The sequence below is a fragment of the Filicampus tigris genome, chromosome 8 (genome assembly GCF_054856515.1).
Source record: "Filicampus tigris isolate MCC_2025a chromosome 8, RoL_Ftig_1.0, whole genome shotgun sequence".
NCBI classification, from domain to species: domain Eukaryota; kingdom Metazoa; phylum Chordata; class Actinopteri; order Syngnathiformes; family Syngnathidae; genus Filicampus; species Filicampus tigris.
In genome coordinates, this window is record NC_141224.1 from 250,552 (window position 1) to 275,974 (window position 25,423).

General features: G+C 46.1%; 1 protein-coding gene across 1 annotated transcript; it reads right to left on the minus strand.

The window, feature by feature from the left end:
• Nucleotides 1-1,533: 1,533 nt before the first annotated feature.
• Nucleotides 1,534-25,205, minus strand: stk40 (serine/threonine kinase 40). Its single transcript, XM_086038957.1, has 11 exons — nt 24,967-25,205; nt 18,544-18,679; nt 16,738-16,823; nt 14,661-14,804; nt 13,290-13,514; nt 13,145-13,197; nt 8,822-8,937; nt 7,326-7,470; nt 6,635-6,758; nt 5,640-5,720; nt 1,534-5,531 (listed from the first exon to the last, which is right to left on the minus strand). Exons 2-11 carry the CDS (start codon nt 18,668-18,670, stop codon nt 5,316-5,318), a joined length of 1,317 nt encoding a protein of 438 aa, XP_085895083.1. The 5' UTR covers nt 18,671-18,679; nt 24,967-25,205; the 3' UTR covers nt 1,534-5,315.
• Between the last annotated feature and the right edge of the window lie 218 nt (nt 25,206-25,423).

Here is a 25,423-nt window from a genome sequence, read left to right on the forward strand (position 1 = left end):
CTTTCCCCCCCCTAGAAAAGTATCAAATAACAACAAATAACTCTATTCTCCAGGATCCAAAGTGCTTCCAAAGTTTCAATGTCCAGGTGCACCCCCACAAAAAAGGCCGTTCACCAAGGTCCCAAAATAAAGAATCCAGGATCGCATAAAAAAAAAAAAAAAAACCTCCCCATCCTCCCGGCCCTTTTTCGAAAAAGCTCCCTTCTCCGGGTTCCGTTCTGCTCCCGTTTTTACAACAACATATATTTCCCATTTGCATGACTCCCTAGAAGGGCAAAAACTGCAGTGTCATACATGAAAGGCAAGGATTAACTTTAAAATGCCTCAAGGTGATTTCCACATCCACTTTCTTTGTCATTGGTAATAGCAGCAGGCAAAAATGAAGAACCGGTGTAGGCAAAATCAGTCCTGAATAATTGTTGTTATCATCATCATCATCATCATCATCATCATCACAACAGCTGTCTTTCTGCTTGGCTCCTTCTAAATTGAGTCTGCGTGCACTAGATAGCGGCCACCATCACATGTCGCCAGAATGGATTCCAGTGCAATGCTGCCAATCTCACCTTTGAGGACCAAGGCAACTATAATTCATATTTGTCATATAAACTGCAAAAGTAGCTGTGACCCCCGCCCCACCCAACATTTTGGAGTGAATTCTAATGGCCACAAAAGAATTGAATTGCAATGGATATAGCATGTCATCGACATGTATTTTACTGCAACTCACAATGCTGTTTATATCATTTTCAAGGCAGCCACAATTCATATCAACTCATAAAATGCAAATGTCATTTTGAGACATTCATTTCTGGGGCCACCAAGTAAATTCATTCTAAATTTAAAAGACGTGACCTTGTGATTGAAGCCCGAAGTCAGCTGGGAAGACTCCAGGTCACCCGTGACCCAAATGAGAACAAACTCCAGAGAAAAAGATGGATGGATGGATGGATGGATGGATGGAGGCATTGAGTGGAGCTACAACTATGCACTTCCTTGTTTGGGCTGATCTTGGGCCTGCTTCGATTTTTTTTTTCTGGATGTCTGTCACCAGAATGCACAGAAAGCTCTCCAGGGGTATTAGGCAACAACATTGCAGATGTGTGACGTACTGTAGTCGTCCGTGTGATCCAAGAATGGTTCTCCTCAGGGCCCAGCCGCTCAGTGTTAACATCACCTATCACGTTTGCTTGAGCACTGCGGAAAATAAAATTACAGTTGAATAAACTGTAGGGTCTACAACACACGCACACACGCACGCACGCACACACGCACACACGCGCACACACACACACACACACACAGAGACAGACAGACAGACAGCGAGACAGACAGAGCAAATTTATGCAAATACTAGAATTGAAACATTAAAACAACTCATTATAATTCAATTTCATTTAATCGTCAAATGACAATTTGTTGTTAAATTAGAAATAGAGAATGTATGACTGTGTCACTATTGGCCTAGTTGATCATTTGAGAAACTCCGCCATCTGCCGGCCAAAAGTAAGCTTTGCAATCACCAAACAAGACTCATTTTCCATATCAAAGTTTATTGCTGACATGCATGTAGTTTCTGATGAAGTAGAAAAATATGTTGTTGTTGTTTTTTTTTTTTTTTATACAAAGGTGATTTTCCAACTGTACAATAATGTCAATGTGTCTCTGGATGCCCCCAATGATGACCAAGGAGCTTACAAAGACAATAACGACAACCAAAATCTTTGCCTTGTCAAATTATCGCTTGAAACACATCAGCAATATGTCCAAAATATACCCAACTACAGTATTTCAAAGCAGATGGGGACATTTTCGTAAAAAGAAAAAAAAAACATGGAACAAAACATAGAAAACAGAAAAAAAAAAAAAAAAGTTTCGCTATGAAAGAAGCAGAAAAAAAGGTGAAATGTTTTTGGGAGAAGGACAAAATATGTATTGTGGAAACCTATTAAGGCAGTTTTGCTAATAAATTACACCTCCCAAAATGCAGGTAAAATTGAATTTTACTATGCAATCAGAAAGGGAACGATTTTGGTTTGGGAGCTAAGAAAAATAAACATTTTGCTATTTTTAAACAGAAAAAAAATTAACCAGTGTAGTGGATGAAACCAAGTGGCAAATATATTTGGTTTTGCTACTAAATAAAAACTTATAAAATTGGGAAAATGTGGTTGAACTGCAGAGGGGAAATAATTTGGTATTATAATTTGGGGAAAAATTATTTCACATTTGAAAATCAGTGGATTGAACCAGGTGGATATATTTTTGCCATTGAACTTTAGCAAATGCAGAGGAAATACTTTCAGAGGGGAAAAATATGGAAGCAATTTTGAGACATGCCAGAAATTGAAATTAGAATGGATAAAAATGAAACCCAAATTCAGGGGAAACCTTTTGTTACATATTTTGGGGGAAATTAGTCTATTTTTTTCATCCATAAAAATAGTGCGAGGAACAGAAGGGAAATATTGGCACAGATTTGTTCTATTTCCTTGTGTGGTCGATGAAACTAAGGGAGGTAACTTATCTTGAAAGAATATTTCAAGATTTCCATTGCTACAAAATTAATAGAGAACCTAGGGGAGACAATTTCCTTGAAAAATAATGCACTTCTCATATTTCTATAAAACTATCCATCAATTCATCATACATACAGAAATTAAAATGTGTCACTTTTTGAAAAAATATGTAATTTTTGAGATTGAATTGCTGGAAGGAACCCGTGGGGGGAAAGAAAAAAAAAAAAAAAAAAAAAAAAAAACCTTTCGAAAATATAGTGTTATTAAATAAAATTTGTGGAAGCAATAGAGGAAGAAAAAAAAAAAAAAAATCAATACACTCTTGCTACTACATGAATGGCACCATCATGCATTTCACCTCCACATTGCATTACTGTCATGCTTTTCAAAACCACAGTAGCAACATAACTGCATGTGAAAATCAAAACTGGCAACTCTAGAAAGAGTGAGTGACAGACGAATAACATCTACATTTAGTAAGTATATCCTACCTCCAATTACAATCTTGTGGGACGTTATCACGTTGGGCCAGTATTTTGTGTACTACAGTACTGATATGGAATTGACTCATGTTCCTAATGATGATTTTTTTTTTTTTTTTAATGAACTGAATGATTCTGGAGAAAGAAGTTTAACTCTTGTGAGTAAAAAAAAAATAATTATATATATATATATATATATATATATATATATATATATATATATCAGAGTAGCTTAAATGGTGGCAATACGGCAAGAATTGTGGTTTATGGCAAGTACATGATAGGTCTGGGGTCCCAGAAGGTGGGGAAAGAAAATAAAACAAAAAAACAAAAAGCTACTTTTTCCATTATTGTAGCTGATTTTGGAGAACAATAAATAAATCCACTTGAAATTACAAGTGAATGAGGTTGGGATGCAAACATAAATAGTAGGAAGTCTAAGTGAGCCTGCAGCAAAGTCGCTGGAGCATAGCTTCATCAAAAAAAAAAAAAAAAAAGAAGAAGAAAAAAGAAAAATCAAATAAAAACAACCTTGATTACGTAAACAGTCACCACAATCCAAGGCAACCAGAAAAAAAAGGAAAACAAGAACAAAAAAAAAAAAAAGAAAAGAGAAATATTACAGTATGGATCACCAAGCACCTACAAAGTGGAATAATACATGCATGTACATGAGGGGGCTGCTATTACACAAGCGAGGGCTAGCTCGGTGTTGGGCTGCTTTTCACAGTGTGCCAGAAAAGAAACACTATTTGGATGCTTTTCCACTGCATGGTACCCACTTGGCTCTACTCACCATCAGTACCAGATACTAGGAGGAGGTACTATTTCTGGTCGGCAGCACTTCCAAATATCATATGGATGATGTGGACTGCAGGTCGACGAGCTAGAAATGACCAAAACCATATCTATAAACGCGCCAATGTTAACTCTGCGCTGCTCCGTGTTCTCCACTTGGCTGCCGAGGTCCGTCTTTGCTCTCGGATCAAATCTGTGCGCCTACCTGCCGCTTCCGTGGTTTTGAACAGCGGGCAATACAAATGCAAAAACAGCAACAGAAAGGAGGCACATTTATCCGAGGGGAGACTGAGGGCAGCGTGAAAACAGGCCAACAATGTGAGCCGTTACTCTCCCCTTGGCTGCAGTGCCCCATTTCGCCAGCAGCCTTGGATTCAATTTGTTTGACTTTGTGCGGTCGACGTGATCTACGCTGCATGGACTTTGCGTGTTTTCCCAGAGCCAAGCCAGTACCGCGCCGTGGGAAAGTGTCCAAAGACTGGAGGATAGCTTAACGATGGCTGCCGAGGCGGACGGCTCGGCGGGCCCTGGCTTGAGACACACGCGCACTCACGGCGATGCAAACATGTCAAAGTGTCATTCACATTCATACTGGAGGAAAAAAAAAAAAAAACACACACAAAATTTGAAAAAAAAAAAAAAAAATCTTTTCATCCGTCGTTGGTCGGATTACCTGGAAGCCGTTTCAATTCCGAATGAGGTGCCGGGTACCGAATCCGTGGCGTTTCCAAAGTGTCAGGTTTTTGTTGTTGTGATTTTTGGCTGTGGCACCAAGGAGGTTAACGAGGCAGCGTCCAACATCTGGGCCTCATCGGGGGTCTTGGCATGGCGACTTCCAGGCGTTCCGCACGCTAGCTGCCTGATGCTAGGAAAGAGATCTCCACAGGGGCAAGACGACCGGTACCTAAGCGTGTTTCCCATAAATGTCCGTCTTCAATAGGAAATTAGAAATGCTACTCCAAGGTCATAATGATTTATAAAAAAAAAAGAAGCTTATTCTGTACTCCCCCCCCCACCCACGCCTCTCGCAGAAAACCACTCGAGAGGGTTTGTTGCTTCTTTCCCCGTAGCGCGAGGGGAAAAAGATGAACGTTGCCGGTGGTGCCATAGAACAGTGAGCGTGGTTGACCAACACAGAAAAAGAGACGGAGAGGTAGATTGATTTGAAAGGTTTTCCAAAACGGGTTGACAGTAGAAGGTAGGAAGGTAGGAAGGAAGGAAGGAAGTACGGGCGGACGGAAGGAAGGAAGGAAGGAAGGAGGGAGGGAGGGAGGGAGGGAGGGAGGGAGGGAAGGAGGGAGGGAGGCGTGATGGCAAGGTGAAGGTGCTGCTACAGATGAGGGTGGGCCCGTATCGCTCAGGAGCGTCACAACACACCCCGAGAACGCGGGCGGAGGCTTGCACAGTGACTCCAAGGTCAACCCGGGGCCTGCCTCGAGCAGTTCCGCCCTCTCGTGTTTGGCCCGAGGCCGACCCGACGCGGACGCGAGTCGGGTTCGGGGTTCGGGGCTCGGGCCTACTTGCGGAGGAAGCGCTGCGCCAGGATGGCGGCGTCCAGCGGGCCGACGGGCTGGGCGTCGTGGCCCAGCCGCCGCACCGGCGGCAGGCCGTTCAAGTGACGCTTGAGGAAGCTCTTGGCCTCGTGGAACGTGTTCTTCTCCTCGGCCAGCAGAAGCTGCTGACGCATGTAGTTCTCAAACTCGTACTGCGACGACTCCTCCGTCACTTTGGGCTGGAACAAACAAACAAAGAGTCAATCTTTCTTCTTCTTCTTCTTCTTTTTCTTTTTCTTTTGACTGGACTCGTGTATAGCGCACAGCCTGCCCGGTGCTCCTTTTACCTCTTGCAGATGCTCCGGGTGGTTGACCTGATCGTCAATATCTGGAACCACCTGCAGCGGGCCGCTCAGCGACGAAACAGACTGCCTGGAAGGTCCAGGTGTTCAAATGAAAGCCACCGCTCATCAATTTCATCGACAACCATTTTCACGATCGAGTCGTCGTTTCGAGACGCCGCTTCAATTCAAATTGGCCACATGCTCTGAGTTCAGCATCTCAGCAGTCATTATTCGGATTTCTGTCGTTCTTCATGAAAGCCGAGTGATTGTAAGTTTCAAAAAGGTCATCAATCGTGTGTGGTGCTTCAGTGCAGCTCCGTTGTTGTTTTTTTTAATCACGAAACGATAGCAAATAATTGGTTAATAAACAGTTTTTTTTTTCAAATGGGATTATTCAATTAATAGATGGAATAACGCACAGCATAATGGATTCTAAAAATATTCGATAGTGACAGCCCGACAGGAAAGCAACATCTTTACACTTTGGCGGAGATGACGGGAATACAGGGGTGCTCTGAAATTTTATTTCAAAGGCGAAGTCAAGCCAAACATTGTCTTTCCAAGAATATCTTCTATGCAGTCCAAATTTGCGTTTCTGGAATATGAGTTAAGCGGTACAACGCACCCATTTTTGTCCTTCTCGGGGGACGGCCATTTTGCCACTTTCCGCCGACTGCAAATGACATGCTCCCGGCCGGCTCAGCTTCAGAGTGATTGCTCGATATCTCAGCAACTGATGTCATTGCCAGTGGACAGAAGTGGCAAAATGGCCGCCCCCCGAGATGGATAAAAACGGGCGCATTTTCCTTGCTTACCTCATATTCCGCAAAGGCAGTATTAATGGGACGGCCACGTTGAGACCAGTGAGGGCGTACAGAGCATATTATTGCAAAGAGGTTTGGGGGCTTGACTTCCCTTTTTAAGGCCATATCGCCCAGCGCAAGTTGGTATCGTTTGTAACCCAAGTGTACAGACAACGACGGGATCGGACGCGGCACTTGCCAAGAGGCGATGACGTCACCCAGGGACTCCAGCACCTCGCCGGCGGTCAGCCTCTGCTGAGGGTCGAGCACCAACAGCTTTCGGATCAGACACACCGTGTTGTCGGACACGCGGCCATCTCTGCGGGGCACGTTTGTTTACGTTAGACACCACTCAAATTACAAGGACAACAAAAAACTACGGGAAGCACTTTGGAAGTCCTCTCAGTGGAAAGTGCTGCATGGGGAGAAAAAAAACAAAAAAAAAACAGAGATGCTGCTTTCAGGTGAAATTGCAGGATGAACCTAAAACGCACCACAACCATCCCTAAACTTTGGAATGCAGCTTTGCGGTTACTTTTTGCACAACGGGGAGCCGTCGAAGAAAATTCACAGCAGCTGTTTGAATCTCCTGTCCCAATGGGAATCCAAACAGTCCTCGTGATCGCGCGGCTCCCGTTTTGACGTCACATGAGGACGAGAGAGAGAGAGAGAGAGAGAGAGAGAGAGAGAGAGAGAGAGAGAGAGAGAGGGGGCGGACATCCTCGGAAATTCACCCGACACGTTTAGAGAAGGTCAAATGAAGCTCACTTGTAGCACATTTGAATAGGATTGTGAAATTTCACCCGAAAGCAAAACACTTTGCCAACTTGTTTCTGTGCCGTAACTGCGTGGGACCACGCGGCCAGATGCCCCCGGAGCGACTCACTCTGGGACGGAGTACTCAGCGGCCTTGATTTTGCGGAAGAGCTCTTGAGGTATGCTGTCGTAGAAGGGGAACTGGCCGTAGAGCATGGTGAACAGCACCACGCCGAGGGCCCACATGTCGCTGGGCTTGCCGCGGTACGGGCGACCTGCAAAGGCACACACAAAGGAGGCGAGGCGCCGCAAAATATGTTATCGCCATGCAATCCCATTGGATTGAACAAAGCCCAGAGCTTTTCGACACAATGACATTTTCCGTTTCAATTAGGACAACACTTGACAGCGCACACGTGAATCGCACCCAACAAACAGAGCGCTTTTCTTGTCGGATAAGACAAGAATTCCAAGTTGGGCATTTGTCATCATTCTTGCCGCAACCTGGGGAGGCTTCAACATTTAGGGAGACCCAAGGGGAAAATCGAATGTGGCGGCAACGTCCACACGAGGCTTCGTACAAGGGCAACTTTGACACTGGCTGACTCAGGCTGCTAAGCGAGTTCCTGTCAAGGCGGCCGCTGGAATCATTAACTGGATGAGTCAAGGCAAACAAGTTGAGCCCGTGTGCGTTTACAGTTCCGCAAAATTTCCACATGAACGTGTAGCCGGTACAATTAACCCTCGGAGTCGTGGGGGGTGGCTGCGGGCGGCTCTATCACGCCATATGCAGGCAAAGCTGCAGCCAACTGAGCGGCAGCAGCAGGCAATTTGATCAACGCTTGCGCGCACGCCACGTCGTAGAAGCACGCCTTGAGTGAGGGACGTACACTCAAAACTCACACACAAAAAGGAACATGCGCAAAACAAAAAAAATGTTTTAAAAAAAATTAAAAATAAAAAAAAAACACCCACAAAGACACACCCGCAAAGCACATGCGCGCACACACAAACGGGGGGTATACGGGAGTAGTTTCCCTCCAGTGAGTCATCAGTGCGTGACTCACTGACGCTTGCTTTTAATGCACGCCAGTCACGTTATGTTGGCACGCACGCACGCACAGGTTGATGTACAGCTTTTCGTGCCTGTTAACAAACAGCGTCAGTCAAGCAGCGGAGACCAACTGTCAACATTGAGTTTTTTGTTGGAAAGCCCAGCAATCGCACACTGGCTGCTTCTTTTCAAACATCAAGAAAAAAAAAAAAAAGTTCTCACGGAAGACACTGCAGCTTCCTCTGCACACGCAGTGATGACAAAACACATCTTCCTGCTTTTAGTCCCATACCGCAAAACAAGACGATTCCCCGGACAAAAAACAAGCAGCTGGCCCTGAAGGGGTTGCGCAACAGCCCTTAAGGCAAGGGTGTCAAACTCTGGTCCTCGGGGGGCCGCCCTCCCGCATGTCTTAGAGGTTTCCTCCTGCAACACACCTGATTCAGCCCATCGGGATCAGGCCCCTGCAGAACTCGCTGCTCATTTGAAACAAGTGTGTTGCAACTGGGAGAGATGGAAAAGAGGCAGGGCAGCGGAGTTCCACACCTGCGCCCTAAGGCAACGACACTCACCGCTGAGCACGTCGGGGCTGATGTAGGCGGGGCTTCCTCGCTGGTCTTTGAGCAGGTCGTCCTCACTCACCAGGTGTTTCCCTAAGCAGAAGTTGGTGATGGTGATTCGGTGCGTCCTGCAACAACACGCGCACATGAGCGGCGGCCACTCAATTTTTCAATTCATAGCAACAGAGAACCAAACCACGCGTCATTGTGTTCCCCAATCACAACGAGTGACGGCAAAGTAAAGCTAGGCGCCACCCACTACTGTATCTTCGTGTACAGTACGCTGATGCGTTCATTCGCTCGAGCGCTGGCGTCATTTGGAACAAAGTCCATTTTGAGCTCGTCAAATGACATTTATATCAGGTGATGTTGACCCATTTTATCCGAGATGATCACTCGCTGAATCAGTTGCCTGCTCTCAGTGTGGAAATGTTACATTTGCCATGTGCGGGTAGGTGCTCTGTGATGTCACAACGTGGTGGGAGGGACCAGTCTTACCAAGTCGCCGTATTCACAGTCAACAAGTGGCACAATGGGTTCTTTTTCTCCTCGGGCGAGGAAAAAGACATTGAAAGCTAAGGCATCAAGTGTTTCTATCCAATTTGCAATCTTTCAGCCAGCGAGTCTAACAGACGGGGAAGTGAAGGGGTGGGGGGGTTTTTTCCCGGGGGAAGGAAAAATGCATTGATTGAATGTCCCGACATGAAACGTTCTCACATTGTGAGCGCACCTCGCTATTAATTCAAGCATCGCGGTGTCATTTTGAGCGCGAGCTGAGAGAATGCCACGTTGAACATTGTGCACCAAATGGGATTCAAGTCCAGCCAGTAGACTTGTGCTCAAGTGAAGAAATCTCAAGTATGGCTTCTCTGCGAGTGGATGGCGATATTGAGGAAATGAGCTATTGACCAGTACGAGGACAAAACGAAGGGGAGCGCTAATGGCACTCGGCACGGTGTGATTAATTTGCTTTCGAGAAACAAGAGGAACCGGGCGGGGCTTTGTTGTCGGAGGAAGAGAAAGAAAAAAAAAAAAAAAAAACAGAACACAAACGTATGAGTCAACGATGATTGTTGATTCCCAAGCCAGCGTGGCCGTGAGCTGGCAGGCCCATTTGGATTTAGAAAGCTGAACACCATGCAAAAAATGGACAGACACGCCACATTTGTGAAACCTTTCTCCAGACACGTGCTTGTTTTCTAAAAAAAAAAAAAATTAAAAAAAGGTCACCAGCAGCTTCCGCTCTTCTTTCTCACTTTCACACGCAGACTTTGGTGTCAGCCAATGGCTGTCTGTCTCTTTCTTTCTTTCTTCCAAGCTGCTCTTTTCCGCTCAGCCCTTCAAGGGGCTTCCATTTAGAAGGAAGGCCAAACACAAGAAACGGAACACCACGCCCGCGGCGCTTCCAGGACGCCCTCGGCATAAACGCGTCCTCTTTGCCACAGAGATTTCTGTCAGAGTCAAGTTACTTTGGGGATCGCCGTGTGTTTTTCTTTCATTAACAGAGGGCTAATAATTTTGTCCACGTGTGTATAGGGCTGGCGTTAGTGGTAATGGTAGAGTGGAGGCGGTACACTATTATGGCATTGGCTGAGATTACTTCTGAAGTGATGATAACCGTCAGCAAAAATATTGCAGTATCACAGTGTCCCAGTGAGCTAGTTTTAGAGCAGACCCGTCTGCTACTCATGTTGTCCTTGGGGCTAACTAGTATATTAGTTGTAGATAGTATATACTAGTTTCTTTTTATTTTTTTGCACTGATCAAAAAGGTGTTTGTCTCTTTTGTCTTGTTCCCTTACCCCCCACCGCCCTCCTCCTCTGTGTGAAAGTGCTCACGAGAAGGCGGGTGAGAAAAAAGTTGATTGGAGGCGATTAACTTGTACGAGCGAGGCGGGTTGTTTACGTTCAATGTCCCCTCAAAATAGACAAAAGGTTTACCTCAGTCACCCGTCCAATTGTGTAATCTGCCCATGCCTGGCAGTATACGTAGTGGTTGGAGAGGTAGTAGGGATGTCACAGTATCGGCAATATCGGGATATTAAAATTGCCACCGTCGATATCAATAGCAGCAAATGTGTTTAAAAGCCAGAGTTGTTTTCCATTTGTGCCGTTCAAGCACCCTCTGGTGGTTAGTTTATTAGTGCAGATGAATTCGATGCTTAAGACTTTGCGCTCATCGACAATCCGAGCGCATGACTGGCCAAGCGAGCCCATGTCTTTGTGAATGCTGTTCTTGCATGTATTATTTGTATTACGACGTACGCCACCTACGACGTTTCGACTTGACGACGCCCGTGCCTCCCCCTCCCTCCATTTTGTTCCCAGCACCAGAGGGACTACGTTCACATGCAGTCAATATTCAGGTTAAGGTCAAAATTCCGATTTCTGAAAGATTCTGAATATCCCGTTTACATGATTGAGCGGACAGAGTTGCACCGGCATTTGGATAAGCCACCGTGTACGGCGACACACGACGGCATGACTCAAACGGACGTCATTTCCGCTCGTTACTTCCAACAAAACACTTGATGTTCATGTCGCTCACCACAGGAATGAAGCAGCCGGTTTCGTCCTCGCTCCAAAAGTGTGCTTTTGTGCTGCGTCTCTGAGCTCGTTTACCTCAGCTGGTGTATTTGCGCCAAACACCGCACTTCCGCATACAAGCACTTCCTGTACTACAAAGACCAGCATTTCCTGCAGTTGAGCAATGAGCATGCGCAGTGTCCTCCTCTTTTCTTTCTCCATCCACTTCAGTACAGCATCTTGTGCTTTTTATTTGAATGTATTTTAGTTTTTTTATACAAAGCAAATTTCGACTTTAAATGGTGAAATCCGACATACGGGGAAATTCGTGTAATGCCGCCAGTGTAGGAACCGAACTTTTAAAATAATTTTTTTTTTTTTTAATCACAATATCGTGAGCTTTTATACATCGCCACAATATCGCGACATTATCATACCGCGACATCCCTAAGAAGTGGTGGCGGTACTAGCGGCGTTGGCAGCAGTAGTTGCATTCGTAGCAATGGCGGGAGCGTAGACTCGCGCACCAGCGAGCGTCGTCGGCCACGTTGGGGAAAAAGAATGGATTCACGATATCCTGCTTGAATGACGGCCGTGTCGGGAAGCGGCGCCGTTGGTGCGCCAACTGCCGAGCTTGTCGATGGACTGCGACGAAAAGCGAGAGGTGGGAGGATATTGAATTGGGCTCCAGGGACAGTGCGGACATGACGGGGAAAGTGAAAAAGGATATGACAAGAGGAGACAACTCGCATGGACAATGGAAGCAGGCAGGAAAAGTGGGGGAGCGGGGTAACTAAATGATGACAATATGTGTGTGCGTGCATTGCCGCGTGAGTCAGCTGCGAGCTATGGGCCCTTTCGGCGGCCTCCCCTTTGTCTCCGGCGGGGACGCGGTGTTCCATCGCGCCACCCCCCCCCCGCCCGACAAAAGCTCTCCACTGTTTGAACATCAGCGCAACCGGGGTCAACGGGGTCTGATGTCTGCCATCCAGACCGGTCAATGCCAGAGTCGCAAAGCTCCGCCATTTTCTTTTCAAAGTTGGCCACTTGCCATGAAAAGGAACGTGCAGTCATGAGAATAAATGAGAACTCACAAATGAGGACAAAAAAACGCAGGCATTGACCAAAATGTCACCTATATACAGTTGGGGAAAATATTTTTAACATAATACAGACTAAAATGACACCATTTCATGCAAGTCTTACCTATTTTTAAAACCAGTTACCCTATCAATCATCCGTTGATTAAAGGAGTAATCGGATCAAAATCAATTGATCGATATTAAGCATGTGCATGTGAGTGGCCGGTATCATTGCTGTCAGAATCATCAAGTTCCACACCTGTGATTAAGCGGGGCCTAGTCTGGTAAGTGACGTGGGAGTCAGCCAATTAGAAAGCAGACCCGTCCATACATGCGTTGGCCAATGTATTGTTCTGGTCCTTTTTCGCGCGAATGAATGCCTGCTTATGACAAAACAAGATACGCATTTATGCTTGAGTAAGACACCTTTGCATAAAACTACCCTCAATTCCCGTGGCAGGTTCCCAATATGTAAAAACTCCACCCCTTTGCAGCCCTAGTCAATATGCACCAATAATAAACTCTGACATGCAGCGCAGAGCTAAGCAAACAGCTCAGTCCCTCAAGCCGCAGACAGGAAGTCACAGACTGAGTCTTCCTATGAGCGATCCCGCTGTCAGCGCAAGAACGCGGCCCTCGGCTCGGGTGGCGCGCGACACGGCACCAAGCGGAGAAGACGACTCGGTTGCAAAAGCCGGGTGGGGTGGCTGGTTCTTTTCAAGCCTTACCGTTTGTTCAGCACCATGTTTCCCAGCTTGAGGTCTCTGTGCACGATGTTCTTCTGCAGACGGGAAAGAAAGGCTTGTCGGTACGCGGCGGCTACGGGTAAGAATGGAACAGCTCCTATGTTGGAAACCGCTTCCCGAAGCTCACCTTGTGCAGGGCCTCCACCACGCGCACCACGTCGTAGAAGATGATGATGGCCTCGCGCTCGCCCAGCCGCTTCTCCTTGATGACGTAGTGCTGCAGGTTGATGAGGTCGGCCGTCTTGTCGCTCAAGTCGTGCGCGCACAGGCAGTCCAGCACCAGGCAGATGCGCTTCTTCATCTTGCGCAACTTGCTGGCCTCCGGGTCCTCCGGCATTTCGTAGGCCCGGTCCTGCAACCGGGAGGAGGCGCGGAATTTAGACGCCTTTGCTTCTGACAATCAGCGCACAGCAAAGAGGCCAACGCACAGCAACGCGTCATGTCAACGTGATGACAACAGCTGCGTGTGCTGTGCTGCGCCGTTATCTCGAGTGAGCGTGACCCGTTTTCCGTCGTCGTGAGTGTGGTCTGTCACATACATTCATTCAAAAAAAAAAAACAAAAGAAAAGGAACAAAATGTTCGGGAATAGCCCGTTTTCCTTTGGTCGTGAGTGTGGTCTGTCACGTTCATTAAAAAAGAAAAAGAAAACAGGAACAAAATGTGTTTATACCCATAGATTCAAGCGTATTGTTTCAACCTGCCCTAGCAGCTTCTCTAAAAGCAGAGCTCTCATTGATTTCTGTATCACATCTGTACGTGTTTTTTTTTTTTCTAAGCTCGAGCCGGCGCTTCTGAGAGCTTCTATCATCTTGATCTCCCGGCGTGGTGGACGCAAGCGTAATGCGATCGATACGGCGGACGTAAATGAATCAGGGCGCAGGTCGGCCGCTGCCGCCGATCCGAGGAGACGGGAAGATGGAGCAATAACACAGTTAAGAGGCAGGCCGACGGGAAGGGCAGGTGAGGGAGGGGTGAGGGGAACGGACGAGGCAATGAAAAGTGAATGACGGCAGATAAATAAGGCTCTTAAGGGTGGACTCTCTACTATTGAAGGAATAAACAGACGGCTGGCTGTTGGTGTCTATCGACGAGATCCTCTTTCCTCAAAGATTGGGCGTCCCCCTAAGTAGATTACTAGTCACCGGGTGCATCATTCACTTACAATTCAACTTCAAATGGACGCACGTCTACCTAGTCCCATCAGGAAAAGGACAACAGGTAGTAGTTGTAATTACCACTAGCGTTTACACATCCAGGCAGCAAAAACGGCTGAGCCTGTTTGACTGAGACATGGAAAACTCTCAAATGAATTTGAGCGTGGGCACTGTTCGATTTTCAATATTATGCGTTTGACTTCTCACTTTGTTTCAACTGCAGCAGTTTTTGAAGCGCTCTATAGATTCAATTAAGTTGCGCACCAAAGGCGGCTGAAGCTCAGGGACCGACTTGCCACCTTGCACATAGGTTGGCCCATAAAAGCGCTTGGCTGCGGCTACCTGGAAGAGGCCGTGATGGTGGACCACGCCGTCCTGGTTGTGCAGCAGAGACAGGAGGGAATACTCGGTGTGCAGCAGCATCTTCCCCTGCCTCTCCTCCTGCGTCTCGCCGGCAGAGTCCACTCGCTCCTCCAGCGTCAGGATCTGCGGAAACAGAGGCGGGGGCCATCAGAGGAGGATTTGGGCTCAGACTGCGGGGCGGGGGCAGCTTACTGCCAGTTGAAGACCATCCCAAGACTTGACACTCAAACCTGAGCGGGTTGACCCAAGAAGCCAGACAGTGGCCGCTAAGGCAACGCGGTTCTATGTCGCCATCCGACAATTATTTTGCTCAAAAAGGGGAAGTTAAGCCAAAAAAAAAAACAGTTCCTGACAATAACAATAAGTCCTATGTGGCCCCCACACAGAATTCTGATGAATATTGAGTTAAGCAACCAAATCCGCCCCTTTTCATCCATTTCTGGGGGCGGTCATTTTGTCACTTCTGTCGACTGAAAGTGACATCACAGATGCTCAGGGCTCAGATAACCACCAATCATAGCTCAGCTTCAGAAAACAGGTGAGCCGTAATTGGTCGTTATCTGAGCCCCGAGGGTCTGCGATGTCATTATTTTCAGTCGACAGAAGTGACAAAACGTACGCCCCCGAGATGGAGAAAATGGGCTGGATTAACTCGTATTCCACAAACAACATTAAATCAGAAAGCCGATTTCACACTAGTGGAGGCGCATAGAACATATTGCAGAGAATTTGTTGGAGTTGACTCCCTGTTTAAAGTTAATTTCTTTTTACACTTGCACACCTGTTAGAATATGAATATATATACACTTCTAGGCCTCGTTTTTCAGGATCTGTTAGGCGTCAACTGGAGTTGTTTCATTTCATTTTACTTTTCATGTATGGTGGTTGTATGACGGTTCAAATATTAAAAAGCGCGATGCATGAAGTCTGCTCACCGGCTTCCATTTCCATTTTTGCAAACACGGCACTACAGTGTTTCCCACACCATGTTAATACTTGGGCGGCCCACCCAAGATGTTTAAGAGAATTTGATTAAAAAAAAATAATAATAAAATATATATATATATATATATATATATATATATATATATATATATATATATATATATATATATATATATATATATATATATATATATATATATATATATATATATATATATATATATATATATATATATATATATATATAAATAAATGTTTAAAAAAAAACACAACCTCCCAAAAAACAAAAAAACTAAGCGTGTCACGACCGTAGATACCGCATGTAACGTTAACATTGCGGTGACAATTTTTACTCTGAAAATTCACTAGAATGCATGATATGAAGAGTAAAATAACCAAAAAAAAATTGCCCCATCCCCGCCTGCGTCCATCCACCCAAGTAGATTTCAAATCTGTGGGAAACACTGATGTAACATGTCAAATGACAAGTAGTTTGACTCTGTTTACATTTTGACGTACGGCGATTGACTCTAAGTTTTTACACTTGAATTAAAAGGTTACATAATACAATTAACGGAGGTTTTCTGCTAGTAACTTCCTGTTGTTGCTTCCTATTGGCACAGCATGAACTAGCGAATAACACTTGGTACTAGTGATTAGCATGTCTGCCTCACAGTCCAGGTCCTGTATTTGGATCTCGTATTAGGGCCTTCCGCTGTGGAATTTGCACATTTTCCCTGCACTTCTGTGCAGTTTTCCCAGCTACTCTGGATTGCATCAGTTCTGTTCATTGAAAGACCAAATTGTCCAGAGGTGTGAGCACTTGTCTATGTGGGCCCCGCGATTGGCCGGTGACGAGATCAGCGTGTACCCTTGGCCAGTTTTGACTCACAACGCGGTGTCTCCGGATGAGGGGATTACACGTGTACATTGCAGGGGGGCCGCTAACCTCCACCCCATTTTGCATGCCCCTTGCTTGTGTAACATGGCAGCCGCCCCCAATAAACGGGAGCGCACAGATTGGTTTGTCCATGCCAGGCCAGGCCATAAAGTGAACCCCAGCAAAAAGGAAGGTGAAAAGTTTTTGATCTCAAAGTTGCACGTCACTTACTTTGAGCTGGTAGAAATCGTCGCTGCCATCTTTCCTGGCCAGACACTGCACTATGCTGGGCACTGGAGAGTTGCCAAGACGAGGCCCTGCGGAAAAAAAAACACACAAAAAAAAAACAACAGAACAGCTGCATGACCAAAAGGCCGGCAACATACTGGCGTGTGTGCTCGTTTACAAAAAAATAAAAAAATTAACACCCATGGCGGCGCAATGTTTAGTTTGGCGCTTTGCAGATGGCTCAAAGAGTAAACGGGACGTGTCAGGAGGGCCTCGAGGGTGAGAAGAAAGTACATCTTCTACACGCTTGCGTCAACGCAGACCTCTCCGGTCTGTGTGATGGCGCTCAGCAAAATTCTTTGCATTCTTGTCTCCGCCCTACGTACACGCAGACAGCCCGCCACTCTTTGATATACACACGCGCACACGCACCAGAAGGAACGACTTGCCATCCAAGCTCAAGTTCAGTCGAAGGCGTGCGGAAAACTAAGTTTCAAAAGTCAGGTAAAAAAAACGATTTAAAAAAATAAAGAAAGAAAGAAATAAAAAATCTCACACATCTCAGCAAGTCTCTTTTTAGCCGTGATGGCGAAGCGCTCCCAGAATTTATTTTTCCGTAGCAGGAGCAAAGTGACGTACGAGCGTCTGTCCCGGCTGCTTGTGTAACGCACCAAAGGTACACTTGATCGGAAACAGTGCGGATAACCGCTGGAACGACAGGAAATGGAACTTGTCAAAGTGGCTGGCTACAATACAATCAAATAACGATTCTACATCTATTAAACACCAAGTAACTCGAGCAATACCAACAAAAGGCGGGACAAAAAGTGACTGGTCTTACTTTATTTTTGTTTTGTTTCTTTACAACAGAGCTCCTTCTCTAATGGCGGTGATGGAACTAAATTTGTATGAAAAAGTGACAATGGGGAATAGTCCATCACTAACCTATGCTAACGCAGTAGTAAAGACACAATGACACCAATTAAGATTTGTTTGGGGGGAAACAAAAAACAAAAAAGGTACTACATTACTACACTGCACTGACGTTTGCACTGAGGCTTAAAGGGGAAGTCAACACCCCAAAATTCTTTGCAATTATACGTTCCTTCACGGCTTACCCGTTTTCTGAAGATGAGCCACGCTTGGTCGTTACTCGAGCCCTGCGCAACTGTGATGCCGTTTTCAGTGGACAGCAAGTGGCCGCCCCCTGACATGGCTAAAAACGGGTGCATTTTACTAGTGCCCAACTCATCTTCCACATGGGGTGGACTTGCCGTTTAACTTTTTTTATTTTACTGGAGTAACATTAGGCCTTTGGGTTGACTTCCGCTTTAAAAGGAGACGACTGCTTCATGGCAGGTTTTGCATCTTGTCTTCCAATTGGCCAATGTAAGGAGGACTTTCAACTTGCCCTTCTGCCGTCGTCGCCGGTCTAGAACGCTCTGTGGTGCGGTGACAGTCTCCATACCTCTGGACATGGTCCGAGAATCCAAAATTAGCCCAATTTTGTCACTTTACGCCACTGTGTCGTAGCACTAGTCACAGTACGCCATACGGCCGTTCTATGCTACAAGCGTGTGGAAATCATCCCCCCCCCCCCCCCCCCAAAAAAAAATATTTAAAGCATGCTCACTTGCATCTATGCTTTAGAATTGTCAATTTAAAAGCAATGAAAACAATCCCAAGGCCACCTCAGGCCCAACAACGACAAGCCCCCATTTGTTCACCACTGAAGACTAGTAAAATGGCCTATGTGGAAAATACAGCTTTTTGTCTGAGCGTTGAGTCTTTGCACGGTCACTTTCTTACCAAGGATGAAGGGCCCAGCTCGCTTGGCGTTGCTGCCAGATATCCCGCTGTACACGGGACACTGCAGCTTGCCGGCCCTGCCTGATGTCTCTCCGGCCCCTCTCTCCGACGCACGCCGCTTGGACATACTGGAGCTCTGCAGGGGAAGAACAGAACAAAAAGAAAGGAAATCAGATTAAGACGGGCACTGGCGGCTGAATGCTCCAAATAAGGCAAAAACATTGCCCCGGCTTTGGTAAAGATGAGACGATACCGAAAGCTGAGAGGGAGCAAGTCCTGCTGGCTCGAGCGCGTGCAGACAAGTGAAAGGAGGTAAAACACAGGGCAAGTTCCCCCCCCCCCCTATTTCCAAGGTCCCTCCCACACGTTTAGCAACACCTCAGCGCCAACGTGAGACCGTGACAGCTCCGTTCGCAACGACGGCTGCCGGTGGTGAGGATGACACCCTGACTTCGACCCCTGCTGACAAACAATCTCCTCGTTCACGTGGGACACACACACACACACACACACACACGGCGGGTGCGGTCGCTTTTCATCTATTCATTTTGCCTTTGTGCTTTCCTGACCCTTCCACTCTTAACCTGCGCATTTTATCTGCAAATCTGACGGCTTACCTGCCATGACGTGCCGTGCGTGTCGCGACAAGGCTGACAAAGCACTCGACTATGCCAGAAAAAAAGAGCCCGCGACGGTGTGACGCGATCCAAAAACGCCTCGGCTATGCATGGAGAGCTAAGCTTTGTTTTGTTTTGTGCGTTCCTGCGCCGAGAAATTACGCCGGCTTCCCGTAACAGGGAAGTAAGTGCTGCTTGGAGCCGGAGGAGAGCAATGACTCACCGCTTTGGACTTCCAGCGTCGTTGGACGGCGATATGCGTTTCAATGCTCAGGTGATGACACCAAAGAGGACCAAATGCAGCCCCGAGCGTGTGACGCGCGTGTCAAACCAGCTCTGGAAGGTTTCAAGCATGACAAAAGGCATTGCTGCTGTGGATGTGTGGGGGGGCGGAGGGAGCAATGTCTGTGACTGAGAAAATTGAACTTCCTCATTTTGTGAGCAAGGGTGTTTGCGTGCCAGGTATCTACGTATGAATAGGAAGAACCGAATAGCGCCTAACTCATATTCTTGCTGTCGTTTGCATCCATCGATGCACGCACATGTGAGCCATTCCCATCTGTAAAGCTCTGATCTCGTTCTACGCAGGCTGGATCTACACTGACCGCTGGGTCAGAAAAGCAGAGAGGGGCTGCTGGCACGACCACCATTTGCCTCACCCAAGCCGCTCGAGAATACGTCCTGCAAATTTGGTGGCAATCGGACAACGTTTCTTGGAGGAGCACCAGTGAGGAAGCCTGGGATGAGCCTCATCAAACCAAAATGGCAGCTTGGGCTTCTTGAGACTTTTTTTCCGGGTCTACTCAACGGAAGTTGGGAGGAATGTCTATGGCGGAATTGACGGCCATGTTGAAGTGCCCGATTCCGACTTCCTCGTGTTGTTGGTCCGCTTCCACGTTCATTTCACGTGACGCCCGGATTGAATGTAACTAACGAGACGAGCGTCAGCGCCGGGCTGTGACAACACTGAATCGAAGTAAACAATATGACACCATACAAAGAGTTAGCCTGGGCTGACACTAAAATGACCGCAACGAGGGTCAGCTCCACAATTGCCGAAAGCTGACGCCGTGACGCCGTTCCCCAATCGTGGCACTTGAGAGCAAACAAACACATCGGAATTGATGCGCTTTCACTCCTTGCCTAATGTTGCTTGATTCTTTGTTGGTATTTTTCTGGTGTGCTGCTACGCCCCACTTTGCCGCAGCTGCAAATAACAATCCCGATTGCAGGTGGAAAGAAAGCTGACTCGACTTGGATTGAAAAAAAAAAAAAAAAAAAAAAAAAAAAAAAAAGAAGGAAGGTGTTCAAATGAGCAGCTTCTATTTGGGTCTCATGTGAATCCTGGCGACTCCGAATAGCAGCACGGCCAGAGAATGGAAAATACTCGCTCGTGAAGTTTCTGCAAAGACGCACCTGCGGGAACGGCAGCGCGGCCAAAAAGCTGATGAGCAAACAAGTGCCGTGTGGCTCTCAGGTCACGCTCGTCAATATTTTGGTTGGGGTAGCATTTAGCGGTTCATTTGTCTCCACCCCTAACAACAAGATCAGGGCACCAAAGACACTTTTACGTTCAGGGTGAAATGCCGCACGGTGCCCAATTCTATTCGAGCCGAGGCCACCGTTGGAAAGTAAATGGGGAGGCCCCGCTTCTTCAAAGGCACATGCATGTACACAGACGCTGCAATACATTTGACACTGGCAATTGCTTTTCTGTGCGTTCTGGTTCAAGACTCTTTAGCTCAACTGTGTTTAAAGCATGTGTTCAAAGTGTTTGCGCGTTGTGGTTTTCTACCTACTGCAAGTGGGCCTGGAACAGACTCCCCACAAGAAACCAGGGTACACTCGATACAGTAATCCTGCGCTCAGCGAAGCGATGGAGAAGGGTGACTCACGCAAGCAGAATCCAAGCATTGTAATAATAAAAAATAAAAAAAAAAACAGATTCAACAGGCTGCAGGGAATTTTTGTGAGCCAGAGTGCAAAAGTAACTTGCTGGTTTTATAATCATGCGGGATCCTCATTTCGAACGAACGCCACTCGCCAACTGGCACTTTGGGCCAGAGCGCAGGCACGACAGTTGGCAGCCGCTGCGAATTCTCACTTCCGCGAGTGAGGCTTTTTTTCTTTTCTTTGGTGATCCCAGACAGCCGCGCGTTATCGCGGTCATGGTGTCTCTCGCCCATCCGTCCCCCTCCCCGCGAGTCATCGCCCAGCGAGGCTTGCTGACAGACAGCCTCGATGGCGCAAACCGCCCGTGACACCGGGTCATCACGTCTACTTGAGCAAGCAAAAAATAAAAAGACTGGAAATCATATAACCCCTTCATACTACTTTAATATTAGTCAAAGCGTAAACTCTATCGGACGAGGCTGTTTCCTGTATTAGTGGACACCAATGACACTACCGCTGAGTTGTTGGAGAGGTATTAACTGAACAAGGTGTTTATCATTGTGTTTGTGCAACTGCAATGAGTCACACTAAAAGCTATATAAATGTTCTTTTTTAGGCTGAGAAACTACACAAACAACTTGCATTGAATAAATAGCGCTAGACTACGGCGTGCGGCAATTGACCGAAAAACGACTGTTAAGGTTACATTGGCGCCTTTGGAAGGGAACGCCACCAGAAACGGTCCAAAATGAGCATGTCACATTTCAAGTCAAACTTTATATCAAACTTGCCTTAGTTAATGGGTGGCCGGCAGCGGTTAACATGACAGTGTTGGTCAAGAACGCTCGGAACACCGACTGACCAGTTACTAGCGACAATACCTCGGTTAGATCGAAACTCATCTTGCATTACCTTTCAAGATAAATGCCTTGCAGATGATTTGATTTGGAAAAACTTGCACCACAAGCACACGTGTATAGCACAGTTGACATGTATCCTTGACAACAATTACTACTTTTCTGCCAGCATTGGGCATTGTCACCATTTTACAGCATCAGTGTTACCAAAAGAGCAAAACAAAAACACAAACGTGTGATTTTTTTCCACCAAATAAGTGAAGAAGGGAAAATAAAAGTGCATTTATGACTAGCAAACAGCAAACGGGCAGGAGTTGACTAAACAACAAAACCTGAGTAATATTATCATCCGAGCACCTTGGGGCAATGTAAATGATTCACTGGGAGGAGCTACCTAACACACAACAACAACAAGGCAATCAGCTCCTCCAAGGCAACACATGGAGCTAGCTACGAAACGCCAGACAACACCCCCGCCCCTTTCCAACATGTAAAAGGCAAAGGTCAGCACCGCCGTCGAATGCACGACGACCTAGATGACATCAGCGCGGTGACGGCATGCGGCCGTCTCTTTTCTCACAGACAACACATACGAGTCTTGTAGATCACGTTGCGGCGAAAACGGGAGCTCGACGGGGCGCGAGGAGGAGAGGCGTGACCCGTGAGGCCGCTGCCCACGGGACACGCCGGCTCCCTTAAATAGAATCGAATCAAGCACATAAAGCGGTCAACTAGATCCACCCACGGGACTTCTTGCTGGATGCAAACAAATTCAACAAAAAACCCCCACCAAGATAATGAGTGAATGGACGCAAATTTGTTGGAGCCTAAAACAAAATGAAGGCCAACATCTGCAGAGACCACATTGGCAATGTCCTTGATTGGCTTTGGGCGGCAAGGTCACGCTGTATTGCACAAGGTCACACCGCATTGCACAGCCCAGATTTTTTTTTTCAACTTTTCAACCTAATTCCGTCCCACATCGTGGCCTTGTTTAAATGGCACCAACACAAAACGGGGTGTGGGGAGGGGTACAAAAAAAAAAAAAAAAATCACTCTACAGGGGGTGCAGCTCAAAAAATGTATAGGTTAAAGCACCATTATGAATACGGAAGAGAAAATAACACATTTTACTCAATAATAAACGACCAATTGGTTTTCATTTTTAGATGACTGTATTTTCTTCCCTTTAGCGTCCTTAATTGTAAACTGGGCCTCCAACTATGCAGCCTCTCCAGTCAGGAAGACGACGAGTCAAGACAGCCGCCACGCACAACTTCAAAATAAAAGCGTACCAAAGTTGATCAGAGTAGAATCTTCGCCGAAACAGTTAGGGTTACAAGTTTGTTCAAGAAAATTCTGAAGAAAAGAAAAAAAAGTGAAAAAAAAAAGAGAAGAGAAGAGGAGCGTTATGCCGAACCCTGACGCTTCTTGCGTGGATATAAACTGTCACTGACCGACCAGTGTTAATCGACCCCACGTCCTCGAAATCATACCAAATGTCGCACGTGAAAGGGTCTTCTAGTAACAATCGCACGTGGTTGGTCACATTTCCCGTTGCATTTGTACGGTATCGCCTTACCACCGGTTAAATTTAGCTCGGCTGCTACTTTACAACAACTCATCCACAGTTGACTCACAATATTAGGTACACCTGCATCAGCCTAAATTGCTGGAAGGAAGCAATTCCAAACCAGTTTGTGAAATGATCCAAGGTCACAGCTGAAAGTGAATTCTATTAGTCTTCCATCTTTGCCAGTGAGAGTGACAGCCAGGACAATTAAATGCTCTTTCACTTGATAACACGTACACGGTACAATTAACCTGCGTATCCACCTGCTGCCATTCATTCAACGCAATAATAGCCATCATGTGAAATACACTGAGCAAATACATTTTTCGGTAAATTGAGACTCTCGACATTATAGACTACTTTTTCTGACTTTTGCGTGTGCCAGGCAATGAGATTATTTTCCCCACGTAAAAAAAACAGTGAACCTACACTTCTAAACAAATCTTACATTGCCCTTTAAAATAAGACTTATAGATTACTTGAATCTAAAAAAATGCACTTGAAGGAAATACTTGATGTATTTTCCACTAACAACCCAGGCCAAATTTAGCTCCTCCACAGCATACAAAGCTTGTCTAACAGACAGGCGCAGCTCATCTGCATCCCAAGTAAGAATAAGCGGTATAGAAAATGGACAGATGGATTATGAAAAAGAACAGTTACATCTCAGCCCACAAGTACTCCACTTTGAAAAATAAAAAAAACCTTTACGGTTTGACAATTGTACACTAAATGTATGTTGTTTTATAAAGATTTAACAGTTTCACTTCACTATCCTATTTCACATGCGCGTGAAGTTAACCTTTAAACTTAAAAAAAAAAAAAAAAAAAAAAAAGGGAAATCAGAACTTACAGCGCATGAGTATTTTTTTCACTGAGTACTTAAGCAATTATTTGGAGGGATACGTACACCATAATACAATAAAGTAAATAATTGAGGGCTTGTCCACGCACCTCTGTTGCACTGTATTGCCTTGGCTCAATAAAGGCATAAAATCTTACGTATAAACATAACATGGGTATGTTTTTGAGAGTTGTAGTGGTTTATGGCTTTAAGATGACAATGTAGCTGTACCTAATGAAGTGTCCCATGAATGTTTAACCCGCAACAATCGATAGCGAATCCTTTCACTATGCAGTCTACTATGCGGTCTACTACCATTGGTGTTGGTTGGAGTTGCAGAGGGGACAGAAAGCTTTTAGATTTTACTCAAATCCGTGTGGAATAAAAGTTAAGAATTCTTTAGCTAGGAGCCTCCAACAGAGGCAGGCAAAGATACACACAAAGAAGGCACGCTACACCACCAAGTTCTCCGTGAAAACTACTTAGCTGGCGTAAAACAAGGGATAATTTAGCATGTTCATTCCATTTTTCGGGGGTGGTAAAGGTTCGACTGACGAGCGTCAAGTGGAGTGGAGAGGCCATTTAAACAAAGTAGGAAATGTTACAGCTGGCTAACATGAAGCTAACTTGCTAACTCACCTCGAGCCGAAACCGCCGGGTTTAATAAAAAAAAAAAAAAAAAAAAAAAAAAAAAAAAGGGTCTTGGCGTCGTCCTCCGCCCTCACAACGTCGACATTTCTCGCGAGGGCGAGTTCTCTGCTTGACGACGGTTCCGGACGGACCGCCGCGGGTCGGGTGGCCGCTTGAAGCCTCCGAAAAAGCAGCGATTAGCGAAGAAAAGCCTGCTCGCTCGCCGCTGATCGCATCTTTCCACAGCGACAACGCCACCTGACAACGGAAGTGACGCACACGCATTTGACAAGATTGACAGCCCGGCTCGACCAATCAGGGGCGAGCAGCTCGCCGATGATGACATTTTTTTCAATTTGCGTAATGGAACAGGATGGGATTACATCATCGTGTAAAACGATTACAAACTGGGGGGTTTACCATTGTGTGGACAAAGCAAACTGCTTCACACAGAAATGGCTTGTAA

Coding starts and splice junctions, on each gene's coding strand:
- stk40 (XM_086038957.1), bottom strand. CDS start 18,670: ATGTCCAAGCGGCGTGCGTCGGAGAGAGGGGCCGGAGAGACATCAGGC. Junction 5,721..6,634: donor ACGTCATCGCCTCTTGGCAA/GTGCCGCGTCCG, acceptor CCTTCCAGGCAG/TCTGTTTCGTCGCTGAGCGG. Junction 5,532..5,639: donor ACCCGGAGCATCTGCAAGAG/GTAAAAGGAGCA, acceptor TGTTTGTTCCAG/CCCAAAGTGACGGAGGAGTC.